The following is a 14,723-nucleotide window of genomic DNA, read 5'->3' as shown; positions in this document are numbered from 1 at the left end:
CAGCATCTACTCATCTCTTACTATTTCACCTACCCCTCTCCTCTCACACTCCTTCCCCTCTGTCCTTCTGTACCCCTTCACTATATATTGTACCACTCCTTCATCTTCTCTACTTCTGCTGCTAGTCCCTCTCCTCTACCCCTTTATCTTCCCCTCCTCTATCTCTCGTCCCGTCTCTATCCCTCAGTTTCTCTCTCCCTTCTCTCATTTCCTCTCCTTCACTTCTCTACCACTCCTCCCTCTCCAGTTCTTCCCCATCTCCTTCTCTGCCCCTCTACTCCACTCTCATGCTATACCTTTCTCTCCCCTCTAATCTCCTTCCACGACTCTCCTCCGCACTCTGCCCCCCCTCTACCTATCTAATTCCACTCTTAGTGGTCTCCACTCTTCCTGCATTCTCTCCCTCTCTCTATTCTCCTTCCCCCTGACTCTATTCCTGTTATCACTCTCCTCCGCACTCTGCCCCCCCTCTACCTATCTAATTCCAACTTATTGGTCTCCATTCTTCCCACTTTCCCTAACCCTCTCTATTCTCCTTCCCCCTGACTCTCCTCCTCACTCTGCCCCCCCTCTACCTATCTAATTCCAACTTATTGGTCTCCATTCTTCCCCCTTTCCCTCACCCTCTCTATTCTCCTTCCCCCTGACTCTCCTCCGCACTCTGCCCCCCCCTTACCTAATTCCAACTTATTGGTCTCCATTCTTCCCCCTTTCTCTCCCCCTCTCGATTGCTGTTTTCACTCTCCTCCGCACTCTGCCCCCCTCTACCTATGTAATTCCACCCTTATTGGTCTCCATTCTAACCCCCTTTCCCTCACCCTCTCTATTCTCCTTCCCCCTGACTCTCCTCCTCACTCTGCCCCCCTTCTACATATCTAATTCCACCCTTAGTGGTCTCATTCTTCCCCCTTTTTCTACCTCTCTTCCTCCTCTACCCCTCACCTTCTCTTTACCCTTCTTACCTCCCCCCCCCCTCTACCACTGTTGGTTAAGCCCCAATTAAACCCATGTAGAATTCTGCTGTGATTTCCATCTGCACTTCTGGCACAACGGAGGACGGCCAGTGGGGAAAGCACAGTACTATGCCAATGGTCTTCTTGGGAGGCAGCTGGTTGGCTGAGTACCCTGATGCCCATAAGTGACAGTAGCTCCGAGTGGGGCATAGAGCACGCACCTGGCAACATGTAAGAACTGTATAACATATAATGTTCAGACGTATATAATATCCTAATCTGTTACTGGTGAGAGGTAATGCCAAGCGGGCGTAACATCTATATTTAACACGACTTTGCACCATGTTCTCACCACAACTTGACTGCATGACACTTACGGAGCTGAATCTCTCACAACGTGGCAAAGCCCTGGCCATGTACCTACTATGTAATGGAACTACAAGGCATTCCACATAATCAAGGTTTACATGTACATTGTTGTTTTTAACGCTGAAGAAACGGGACACCCCTGAAGAGATATAAGGAATTGAATGTTCTATTAACACCTCTGTGCTGGAGTGTACTTTCCGCACTTGTCTTATTCCCAGCATCCCCAGATCATACAGCATTACTCTGAGGGGTGTCCTATTCTCTGTGTGCTAATTATTGGCTGGCAGCAGAGCAGGGAATGACGAGGGGGGGGGGGGGGGTATAGGGTTTCTGTACTAAGCAGTGACATCTTTTCTGTACCCGACACCTGGGGTAAGGGTCACTTCTACAGGTGACCAGAGACTCCTGCAGTTTGAGCAAGTGACAGGAGAGCAACAGGTGGACCGACTGAGCCGAGAGACGGGTCTCTGCAAGTGACTGGAACATACAGACCGCCAAGACCCTCGGCGATCTGGCTGGACCGATATGCAATATGTAGCACTTCTCCTCATGTATCGATGCCTAGTTCACTATAGAGCAGGGGGTCTTCAGCCTCTAAGACAGTGTGGGCCACATTAAAAAAAAATTAAACGAAGCCCGTGGGCCACTAAGCTATACTGCGGTATTTAGACTCTAAAGTTTAGAGGATTCTAAGACCTTTTCCAGACTCATAAGGCCTATATAAAGACTTCAAAAGATAATTTTATTACATTAAAGAACGAAACATGGTCTGTTTACCTTTTCTTTACAATAATATGCTCTTGTCAGTGCGAAGTTTGGCTTTGCTTTTGCTTGGCCAGCTTGTCTATATCGACAGCCTCTGTGCCGGTAGTTAATCCCAGGATTACAGGGGGTGCTGTTCGTAAAGATGGTTCTCCCCGGCCCATGCATCTGGTGGGCTTTCCACTGAATCTCCCTGGAGGGGTCCGGACTGCGATTGGGCTTCTTCCACTCGGCAGGCTGTTGTCCCTGAGTTTGCGGCTTGCAATGGCACTGCACGCTGCTTCCGGGTGATCACGTGACCTGCCGCTGTGTCGGCGGGCCACGGGTTGAAGAGCTTGCACTTGTTATTACCCAGTCTCGTTTAATTACGGTGTTGTTCCAAATTGTAAAGCGGTGGCGCTATTTTACGGAAACAAATGTTCATAAACATAATTTTGAGCAAACTAATCAAATCCAGAAATTTGTGATGCAAAATGATGCAGAGCCCAGCATGGATAGTACCAGCAGGAACTAGGGATAGGTCATTTGGCAAGATCTATATACATTCATTTATGCCTATCAACAGTTTCCGGCTGGATCTTTCGCAGTATACATATAATCATTATCACAGCACAGAGGAGTGGTCTGACCTCAGTACTGTATCTGACTGGTTACTTCTGACGTTTTATAGTAATTCCTGAGAAAAAGGAGGAAATGGATCAAATCAATACAAAATGTGTCAGTAACTTGTTGGAAACACAACCAGGGCCTGATGATTCAGCTGTGGTCACAATGATGATGCTTATACAGTTTGAGCAATTATTGAGCATGCATGTAAGACGCACTGCGCACGTGCAGCCATTGAACTACGATTATGCTCACACAGAGGATTCATTTGCAAAGGGAGCGACAGTTAGTCAGTGTTTGGGAGAGGTAGCGGATGGGGGGGGGGTTAGAGAAACGCAGGCTTGTCAGACTGTCTAAATACTGTTTTCTGGGCGTCCATAAATTAGCCAGTGCGTCCTTGCTGGCAGCTTAGACTCTACTCAGAAGGCAAGAGGAGAGAGAGAGGGGATGAGAGAGAGAGAGAGGGGATGAGAGAGAGAGAGAGGGGATGAGAGGGAGAGGGGATGAGAGAGAGAGAGAGGGGATGAGAGAGAGAGAGAGGATGAGAGAGAGAGAGAGGGGATGAGAGGGAGAGGGGATGAGAGAGAGAGGGGTTGAGAGAGAGGGGGGATGAGAGAGAGAGAGGGGGGGATGAGAGAGAGAGGGGATGAGAGAGAGAGGGGTTGAGAGAGAGGGGGGATGAGAGAGAGAGAGGGGGGGATGAGAGAGAGAGGGGGGGGGGATGAGAGAGAGAGGGGGGGGGATGAGAGAGAGAGGGGGGGGATGAGAGAGAGAGGGGGGGGGATGAGAGAGGGGGGATGAGAGAGAGAGAGGGGGGGTGAGAGAGAGAGAGGGGGGATGAGAGAGAGAGAGGGGGGATGAGAGAGAGAATTAGAGAGAGGGGGGATGACAGAGAGGGGGGATGAGAGAGAGGGGGGGATGAGAGAGAAGGGGGGATGAGAGAGAGAGGGGGGATGAGAGAGAGAGGGGGGATGAGAGAGAGAGGGGGGATGAGAGAGAGAGGGGGGATGAGAGAGAGAGAGGGGGGGAGGACAACAGGTGTCAAAGTTATTGTAATCTCGTGACTGAGGTGATCTTTGCACGACACTTGAATAAACCAATAACCAGGGTTAGGAAGCTCAGGACCTTTGTGCCCCTAAATCCAGATACAACAAAAGATAAACAACAAACTCACAAATCTGTACGTTGTGGGCATGGGAGTGTTATAACTTATGCTGGCAATGATTAGTACGTGGTGGGCATGGGAGTGTTATGCTGGCAATGATTAGTACGTGGTGGGCATGAGAGTGTTATGCTGGCAATGATTAGTACGTGGTGGGCATGGGAGTGTTATGCTGGCAATGATTAGTACGTGGTGAGCATGGGACTGTTATGCTGGCAATGATTAGTACGTGGTGGGCATGGGAGTGTTATAACTTATGCTGGCAATGATTAGTACGTGGTGGGCATGGGAGTGTTATGCTGGCAATGATTAGTACATGGTGGGCATGGGAGTGTTATGTTGGCAATGATTAGTACATGGTGGGCATGGGAGTGTTATGCTGGCAATGATTAGTACGTGGTGGGCATGGGAGCGTTATGCTGGCAATGATTAGTATGTGGTGGGCATGGGAGCGTAATGCTGGCAATGATTAGTACGTGGTAGGCATGGGAGTGTTATGCTGGAAATGATTAGTACGTGGTGGGCATGGGAGTTATAACTTATGCTGGCAATGATTAGAACATGGTGGGCATGGGAGTTATGCTGGCAATGATTAGTACGTGGTGGGCATGGGAGTGTTATGCTGGCAAGGATTAGTACGTGGTGGGCATGGGAGTGTTATGCTGGCAAGGATTAGTACGCAGTGGGCATGGGAGTGTTATGCTGGCAAGGATTAGTACGCGGTGGGCATGGGAGTGTTATGCTGGCAATGAGTAGTACGTGGTGGGCATGGGAGTGTTATGCTGGCAATGATTAGTATGTGGCGGGCATGGGAGTGTTATGCTGGCAATGATTAGTACGTGGTGGGCATGGGAGTGTTATGCTGGCAATGAGTAGTACTTACAGTTATGTCCTGGTCCACAGTTACTAACAAACCTGAAGGACACTATTCTAGAACAAAACTCTGCCTTGTGCTCTTCGGTGTGAGGTAAAATACATATGGTGTAAGTGGAGGCAAAGTGTTGATGTTATTGTAATGACGTCTTGTGTGCGACTATCTAGAGAACCATTGCAGGAAGCTGGCAGACGCCTTGCATTAGCAGGACTCCACGTACTGCTCCTTGGCAGTGGTTGGCAGGCTTGCCAGTACATGGGCTGTTCACACTCATCACTACTCAGGAACATTGGCTCAGACGGAGGCGCCTTCATGCAGATAACGCTGTACCGTGACTACAGAGGAAACGATACTACTATAATTGAATGTTCACATGTATGATGCTGGTTTTGATAATGGGGTTTATTTAATCACACATTGAAAAACTTAAATGGTTTCTGATTGTACTTCATTTTAAAACGACTGTCCCAACTTATGTTTTGTCCATATTTTCCCACATTACGCTGCAGGTATGACAGCAATTCCCGCTCTCTGAAACACACGTATGCGGCACAATTGTGCTACAGCTGTTTAGCAATAATGATTTCGCACACACGTTAAAGTCATGTTAAGCGTCGTCTCACCGTTCACCAATGACGGATGTTCCCAGCAACGCAGCAAATAATGGTGGGCTCTGCAGCACCGCGAGGCGTGATGGGCAAGCACAGCACACAACAAGAAAAGCGCATTACATCCAGATAGATTTGCTAACGGCCAGGGCGATTCATCACGGCGGAGCTCTGGAGCATGTCACAATGAGATGCTGATGCCCGACTCTACAGCATTTACAACTCTTTCAAACAATCAATGATCCATACTCTGTATTGATTTTCCTGGGCTTTTAGTGTGTAAATCTAGCAGCAGATAATAGTTTTCATTAACCCCTGCGCAATGCTGTGTCTTAGATCTGGTAGCAAGGATAGCTCAGGCCACACCTGACCTCAGAGTGTCATCGGATGTGAACATCGCATAACTTGTCCCTAAAAACTTGCAGCTGGTTAAAGATGAGGACACAAGGGCGTCCTATAACAAAACCCTGATCGTACTGTGCTCAGGTGTGCCCTAAAGGGTTGTACAGAGCCACAGAGCAGATGGAGATGGCATAGGCTGGTTTGATGCTTGTTCTACTTATATAAAATATTTTAGCACAGTGTCCTACTGTAGGTGCTCAAGGCTCCTCTAGTCTCATTGACCTCTGCAGCATGAGACACATTGCTCTTGGCAACTGACCTGTTCTTCCTTATGGTCCACCAGGAGATTAAACAGTGGGAGTCAACATTCATCAAACAAATGGCAGATTTTGGTGAGGTCTGCAGATCTAAGGGAACTAACATCTTCCAAAAATCTTGAAGGTACGACCAGTCCAGCAAACTCTGGGTTTTCCATTTTTTTTCACAACCTAAAGTATTTTAGTTCTGGGGTGAGAAATGTTTAAAGGTCCCCAGGTTGGAGGATCTCTCTCATCACCTCCATCGCAGACCAAACTATCCGTAACACTGACCTCTGGACTGTTAACTACCAACTATGCTGCTGAATTAGAATTCTCACTAACACCTCTTATCTCTTGGAAAAGGTGTCATTCTGGACCAATTTTGTATCGACTGCCAAAACCGGTGTAACACAGCAACCGCCATATTTTACTCCATCAATTTTTCCGTATCCCTTTGGTACTGTAGCTCAAGTTGCCAAGACCCCTTTGACACCAAATGTCACAGTCCCTAAGCGGCAGGTAATTGAAGTCCTCCTCTCTCACCTATAGAGATCTCAGAGTCGTGGTGGAGTTGGCCTCTTCTCAGACGTCTCTCATAGTAGAGACTGTGGTCTCCTTCTGAATTGAAAGAAGTTTAGCACAACGTCCTTTGCAGTAATGAAGACAGAGACTAATACTGGAGGATGTGGGCTGGAATAGCACAAAAGCCTCACTAATACCGTAGTCCTTCCTCAATAAACAGACCACAGAGTAGAAAAGGTGACAAAGGGAAAACAATTGTGTTAGAAGAATAGATACCCACAATAAAAGCAAAGCACACCACGGCTAAATGCCAGTAATACTTGGATAAAATGAGTTTTAAATCTAGAATGTAAATTTAAAACTTCCTTGTCAGGATCCAAGACTTTCATGGGGTACTTTTTTTTTTTTCCAACAACCAATGCAGGAATAAGGAAATCCTTAAAACATGGCATGCTAAACATATGCCTCCAGATGGACAGAGCTGTTTTGGAACACATCTACCTGAGACAGATTGAGGACTAAGGCAGATGATGGAGAGAGTTAGGGCTCCTTGCACACCTTTGTGCTGCAAATGAGCTTTAACCCACTAATGCCTGAAAATTGCAATAAAAATACAATTTATGGGCTTGTTCACATAAATATCTGAAGAGATAATGATGAGGCACTATGAAGAAAGGGTGGCTCAGTATTTTGGTAACATGATAAGCAAAAATAATGAGATACATAGGGAAGAAAGTGAGACTGACAGGCTCAGTGATATGGTGACAATGGGCAGGACAGGCAGTAAGGAAATGATAGGAAACATAGGAAAGAGAGTGAGACTGACAGGCTCAGTGATATGGTGACAATGGGCAGGACGGGCAGTAAGGAAATGATAGGAAACATAGGGAAGAGAGTGAGACTGACAGGCTCAGTGATATGGTGACAATGGGCAGGACAGGCAGTAAGGAAATGATAGGAAACATAGGGAAGAGAGTGAGACTGACAGGCTCAGTGATATGGTGACAATGGGCAGGACGGGCAGTAAGGAAATGATAGGAAACATAGGGAAGAGAGTGAGACTGACAGGCTCAGTGATATGGTGACAATGGGCAGGACGGGCAGTAAGGAAATGATCGGAAACATAGGAAAGAGAGTGAGACTGACAGGCTCAGTGATATGGTGACAATGGGCAGGACGGGCAGTAAGGAAATGATCGGAAACATAGGGAAGAGAGTGAGACGGACAGGCTCAGTGATATGGTGACAATGGGCAGGACGGGCAGTAAGGAAATGATCGGAAACATAAGGAAGAGAGTGAGACTGACAGGCTTAGTGATATGGTGACAATGAGCAGGACAGGCAGTAAGGAAATGATCGGAAACATAAGGAAGAGCGTGAGACTGACAGGTGTAGTACTGTTATGACAATGGGCAGGACAGGCAGTAAGGAAATAATAGGAAACAGATTAAAAAGACTGACAGACTCAGTGCCGTGGTAACGAGTGGTTTTGCCATAAAACAAGTCGCCGCTTTAAATTTAGCGGTGTATGTAATAAGTTCCAGGAAAACAGAACTTATTACATATACCCCAGGGTCTATATGGCCTAATCACGTTCCAGCTGAGAAGTAAATTCCTTTATTGTACTGCGGGTCATTACCCAGTATAAGAAAACAAACAATACTCAATGGGAAAAAAAAATTCTGCACTTTATTGTAATGGTAATCACCGCAGAGTTAGTAACCCATAACACTTACAGGCAGAACGTATCTAAATAAAAGCATGTAATATAAAAACAACGGCAGGTCTGGTGGCAGGATCAGAAGTCACTGATAGAGGCGAGTACTTCTTCTAGCTGGTGCCGTCTATCCATGCACTAAGATTAGGCGATCGCTCGCTCTCACAGCTTGGCCACCCTGAAATATGGCAGTGATGGGTGACATGTATCTCTTAGATTTAGCCTTTAGTTAGAGGAATAAATTAAATCCATTTAATTTATTAGGGAAATAACAGGGGTCTGGAAGAAAAATTGTAATGCTGCAAATAAAGAGGGCCGGGGGGGGGGTTGTAAGAAAGCCAAGAACCCCCTCATAATCCAAAACCCCAACAGTTCAGTGAATTACCCCATAAACACACTGGGGAGAAGGGCTGTCATTTCATACATCGCTAATATTAGTGTTTTCTCATTGAGACTGTGGTCATAGCGCTCTATTACTCTAACATGTAATCTAAGGCCTGAGACTTGGAGACACTTTGTAACTAATGAAGCCAATTCCACCACTACTGGTAGCTGGTCATTCCTTCTAATGTGACCCAAGTTTAGCTGACGTATAACTATAACTCCTGGGAGGTAAACCTGTACTGTTAATACTGGACGTCACTGGGACATAGTGAGCCAGACGGGAGCTTAACTAAATCCTGCGCTGTTCACCTGCTAAACTCAAGACCTATAATAACAAATACCCCTAGACAAAGCGGCAGACGCCATTCGACCTGTCAGGGGTTAAAAACATCAGATACAAATTAATATTAAACTCTTTTCTTATGAAATAAAATGATCTGGTTGCATCGCTGCCCAGAAATTAAATATAGATCTGTCGTACTTCAGATGATCACATGTGCTTGTGTTCCGCTGTGTAATCGCTTTACAAAACTGAGGAGCCGGCAGGAGCCAAAAGTGACAAATATATACAGTGCTGGTCAGGGCCACAAATCCCTCCACAAGGGGCCCCTTTCTGAATGCACTCAGCAAGCTCAGATACAATACATACAGTCACGTCCGGATAATTGCTCAGGGAGAGGAAGGCAGGACCTGAGATTACGGAAGAGATGGTCTCACAGACCTGGTGCGTCGTCACAGTCTGGGCTTGATCTGAAGAGGTTTTCCTGCAAGAGAGGAACACGGACCATTAAAGGAGCCGCCGTGCAAAATATCACAGCCTTCTACCAGGGTAACGCCGGACGGTGTTTCATATCAACCGAATTACAAATGGTGGTTGGCAGGAACCACAAAACATAGTAAAAAAAACAAAAACAAATTCTAGCCGAAATTAAAAATGAAACAATTATGGTGCGCCTGTGTAAATGAACCATACCATTCTTCCCCAAACCTGGTTAATATGAGAAATGGAATACAGAGGTAACCTACTGCATTACATACAGAATGTAATAGTGGTACATGTACATCCGGGCTGCATTACATTACGTAGAGAAACATTACGGAGAAAACGACCACAGAAAGTTCTGCTGCTAAATGCAAGGTTTGAGCACAAAATAAACCTTTTCCTATTTTAGCATAGATGACCCAATCTCCTCCGCTTTAAGCACCTAGTTGCGTGGCCAAAGTGCACACCAATCCCATGGCTGGGCACTTGGGAAGAAAAGCCGAGATCTAACTTAAGGGCATTTTTGAAAATGGGTATTTTTGAAATAATCGATGGACAGCACATGAAATTAAAAATGCTGGATTAAGTGTAGTCTACTAAGCTAAAATACAAACTTCACCCCTTCAGGCCTGAACTACCCCAAACCAGCAGCACCCCCTCCCCCCCCCCCCCTCAATTGACAGCAATTGAACAGGGATGTCACTGCTACTGGAACAATGCTGCGGATGACACCACCATTTGCAAGATTGGCAAGCTGTATAATGAGGTTGAGCCCTTGGGGAGACCTGGTGGCTTGGGGTAATGGTGCAGTGTAGGTAAGTAGAACTTTGCATTTCTTTCACCTTGCTGACTCATTGCAGACACAGTCCTTGGTCGCAGTTCAGGGGCCATGAGCTGGTAAAGCTGAATAATGTATCTAGTAAAGACTTGTCCAATGTTTTAATATCCCCTGGGGTTTCTCATCAATAGGTTCACCATAAGAGGAAGGGGACAGAAGAATGGACATTTTTAACCAGCTCCCTACCAAAAACAAACAAAAGTTTGAACCGGCGACTCCGCTGAGCTGTAACCTCACCTGTCGGATGCACACGCAGCCGGTTGCCACTCATCTGTGCCCATCCACTTGGCATCCCAGCACGAGGAGGATACCCAGGGGGGTCCAACGGGATAGGGTTACAATGTTTGTGAACACGCTGGGCATGGGCCTGTTGACAGAGTGTCCGAAGGACACAGAACAGGCCGGTACTGCTGCCGTCACACAGTGGATTGTTGGGTTATATATAGAAGCCTCTTAAATTAACAGCCTTGCTTAGGGCCTCAGAGAGCCAGTATACATACACATGTAAACAAACAGCCAATCACTATCCCAGCTGATTGTTATATCATCACGATGAGCTACACTGACTGGTGTAACAGCCCCAACACAGTGAGCAATATTACTGTACACTAGGGCAGGACGCGGAGGAAGTTCCAGTATTACAGCTTTACAAATGTTAGGACGCCTCTACAAATCCAGATACAGACCCCTGATGAGCTCAGCAAGTGGCTGTGTTGCTGTACCTTTATCATAGTATCCTGTATATATCTGATTATTATCCATTATTTATAAAGATGATGAAATTCAGTCCCTGACAATGTGCACATCAGGTGTCTCATAGTGACCGTCACTCTGGACTTATTCCCTATCCTTAGTTGTTAAAGTTATTCGGATTCCCAATGCCAAGCCCGACCCCCTTACACCAGCTGTGACGATAAACTGGAACAAAACGCATATGAAGCATTTTTATTATAAATGTCATACCGCACCCCCTGACTGTATGCCAAAAGTAACAATTCACTTTAAAAGTGATTAAACCCCCACCCCCCACATTATTAGTCTGTAGACCACAATCTAAAAACATATGGTTCTCACATTTTGTTTAGATAATTTTTTTTATACAATATATAATTTTTATTGAAGAAAAGGTATAAAGTCAGTAAGGAATACATACAGATAGAATATATAAATAGAGAACCATGCAAAGTATTCCAGTAGAAAATAAAACAAACGTATCATAAGAAAAATAGATGGTATTAATTTTGAGCAATAAAATATTACGCTGAAAGCCAAGAAAAACCAGATGTATAATAAATAAGAAAGAGGGAGGGGTCAGGGAAGAGAGAAGGAAAGAGATAAAAGGAGGAGAGAGAGATTTTTTTGGGGGGTAACCCTCATTTATCAGTTTTATTTAATAAAACATGTTACGGTAGTTTAAAAACTCAAAATGCTTAAAATTACCATTTTCATGCGCCCAAGAAGCTTAAAATACTACTATTACACCATTATCAGTGTCGCCCTAATTTCAACTGTAGTCCTGTTTAAAAGGGTATGCAATCGGGAAGCCGACTGCCTAAATACCGGCAGCCGGCTTCCCGACTGTCCTATCCCGGCAAGGGTGAAATGCCGGGCGTCTAGATGTAGATGCCTGGCATTTCCCCGACGCCGGGAGACCGGCATCCCGATCGTAGTGATGCCGGGCGCCGCGAGCGGACAGCCACGGGGGGGGGGTTAGGTTTAGGGCTCCCGGGGGGAACTTAGGGTTAGGCACCCCCCCCGGGAGGCCATGCGGCCGGCGGTATTTCATACCAATTCCGTTTAAAAGTAATGCACCCACCCTCCATTTCTGGAAGCTCCTCCCTCTGTAAGACAGTGTCCTAATATCTAGAAAAAATAGAGATTGCAGACATTTGAGCTGCTGTGACATCACTTTCGGCAGAGCAAGCCTGTGAGACAGTCAGCCTTTGAATATTTAATTAGTGATGGAAGTTCCTAACATGGCAACCTGGTGCAGATCTGTTAAAAAGAGCAATATGCACATATTTAGTAAGCGCTCTAGCTACTAGCCAAAATAATTGAAACACCACGGTAGATACCAGATATATTGAAAGCAAGTGTTTCCACACAGCTCATTCATGAACCATTTTGGTGCTGAGGACAAGTCGCACACGTCCTCAGCACATATAAAAAAATACACTGAGGGCGAGTCCCGCTCACATGATTACCAGGCCACCACCAGTAATTACTCCTGATGGGGAGTAAAGATAAACACTTTACTAATGGATTTCAGGATGCAGTCACCATGTCAACACTGTTGAAATGTGCGCAATGTCGACATGTAAAACAGACATTCGGGTTAGGCTGCGGGGGCGGGATAGGATTAGCGTACCACCGCTGGACCCAGAAGACACTGATGTACCATCGGAGCTGAAAGGAGAAAAGTGACCACAAAACCGCCAGGGCCCACCGTTTTGTTGATATTTTGACTGTGTTGACATTTCAGTAATGTGCTGCTGTCGACATGTGAAATAGGTTGACATGCCTCATGTCGACATTAAGCCAATGACAAAATTCTCACGTCAATACGAATGTCCACAAAATATGCCAAACCAGTGTATTTCCCCCAACTTGGAACCCATAGAATTAAAGCAGATTATTATTGTGCCCAGTCTTACTGCAGAGCTCCCTGCCCACAGTGCCCAGTCTTACTGCAGAGCTCCCTGCCCACAGAGCCCAGTCTTACTGCAGAATGCAGGGCTCCCTGTCCACAGAGCCCAGTCTTACTGCAGAGCTCCCTGCCCACAGTGCCCAGTCTTACTGCAGGGCTCCCTGCACCCAGTGCCCAGTCTTACTGCAGAGTGCAGGGCTCCCTGCCCCCAGTCTTACTGCAGAGTGCAGGGCTCCCCGCCCCCAGTGCCCAGTCTTACTGCAGAGCTCCCTGCCCCCAGTGCGCAGTCTTACTGCAGAGTGCAGGGCTCCCTGCCCCCAGTGCCCAGTCTTACTGCAGAGTGCAGGGCTCCCTGCCCCCAGTGCCCAGTCTTACTGCAGAGTGCAGGACTCCCTGCCCCCAGTGCCCAGTCTTACTGCAGAGCTCCCTGCCCCCAGTGCCCAGTCTTACTGCAGAGTGCAGTGAGGAAATGACAGCTCATTAGTGTAGCGGGCCTAGCATTGCATAATGAATTCTCAGTTAATTTATGTACAATACAAAGGTTTATTTAGCACATCTTCCCTGCCCGTGTAACACTCGTACATCAGACTAACACCCAGTGGTGACTGTTAACCACAATTAGTCACCTGTAATGAGATGCAAGGAAATAGGAGACTGTCCGTTACTATGCGCAGTGCTGAATCTTTCTCCCGTGGACTGGGAGATGCTGTATGATGTGTCAATAACTAGGTCTTCATTTACCCGTACAGTATAATAGGCCTAAATGCTGTCAGGAATCACAGATATTAAACATATAAAAAGGATGCATTACATGTATTCGGTCACAGAATCACATACAGCCAGGGGGATAGTGCAGACAGAACTAGAGGAGAGGTGTAAAATAAAATGACAGAAGCCTCTCAGTGGGTTTCCATGTAACATTAGCAGCCAGTCTATAGCCGGATAGCTGTAACATTATGTCTCAGTAATGCGAACAGATCATCTTGTCATCGTGATCATTTGGCCACCGAGGCAATTTTCTATTGATGTTAATGGATGTTATTTTAACTCCCCTCAGTTGAGCTAGATAGGTGGTCGGGCTGAGCAAGCAGGACTGTCAGCTCTTAATAGCTGGTGTCTAATATTTTGGGGTACCCCACAAGTTTTATTTGCTGCAATCGTAACTTGGTCAGCTGGCTCCTGACTTGTATTAAACTGTTACCCTCCAGCATAGTAAACATTTAGTAGTAGATAAATTTCCCCATACAGGTAACGGATAGCATTAGATTCGGTCTCATGACACAGATAATCCTCTCCCCGCACAGGGCGCACAGAGACATCCTCACCCCGTACAGGGCGCACAGAGACATCCTCACCCCGTACAGGGCGCACAGAGCCATCCCCTCCCCGTACAGGACGCACAGAGCCATCCTCTCCCCATACAGGACGCACAGAGCCATCCTCTCCCCATACAGGACGCACAGAGCCATCCCCTCCCCGTACAGGACGCACAGAGCCATCCTCTCCCCGTACAGGACGCACAGAGCCATCCTCTCCCCATACAGGACGCACAGAGCCATCCTCTCCCCGTACAGGACGCACAGAGCCATCCTCTCCCCGTACAGGACGCACAGAGACATCCTCTCCCCGTACAGGACGCACAGAGACATCCTCTCCCCGTACAGGACGCACAGAGACATCCTCTCCCCGTACAGGACGCACAGAGACATCCTCTCCCCGTACAGGACGCACAGAGCCATCCTCTCCCCGTACAGGACGCACAGAGACATCCTCTCCCCGTACAGGACGCACAGAGCCATCCTCTCCCCGTACAGGACGCACAGAGCCATCCTCTCCCCGTACAGGACGCACAGAGCCATCCTCTCCCCGTACAGGACG

General features: G+C 46.9%; 1 protein-coding gene across 1 annotated transcript in view; it reads right to left on the bottom strand.

Moving 5' to 3' along the window:
* Positions 1-8,163: 8,163 nt before the first annotated feature.
* Positions 8,164-14,723, bottom strand: part of LOC148442041 (zinc finger CCCH domain-containing protein 3-like) — an 87,420-nt gene continuing 80,860 nt past the window's right edge. The window contains exon 8 of the mRNA XM_088464327.1: positions 8,164-9,361. Coding sequence (XP_088320453.1) covers positions 9,330-9,361 — 32 coding nt within the window. The 3' untranslated portion in view covers positions 8,164-9,329. The remainder of the gene's footprint in view (positions 9,362-14,723) is intronic.

This window comes from Taudactylus pleione, unplaced genomic scaffold (genome assembly GCF_031769625.1).
Source record: "Taudactylus pleione unplaced genomic scaffold, aTauple2 ptg001647l, whole genome shotgun sequence".
Lineage (NCBI taxonomy): Eukaryota > Metazoa > Chordata > Amphibia > Anura > Myobatrachidae > Taudactylus > Taudactylus pleione.
The sequence above is the reverse complement of the archived record's forward strand: the minus strand, read 5'-3'. Positions and strand labels throughout refer to the sequence as shown.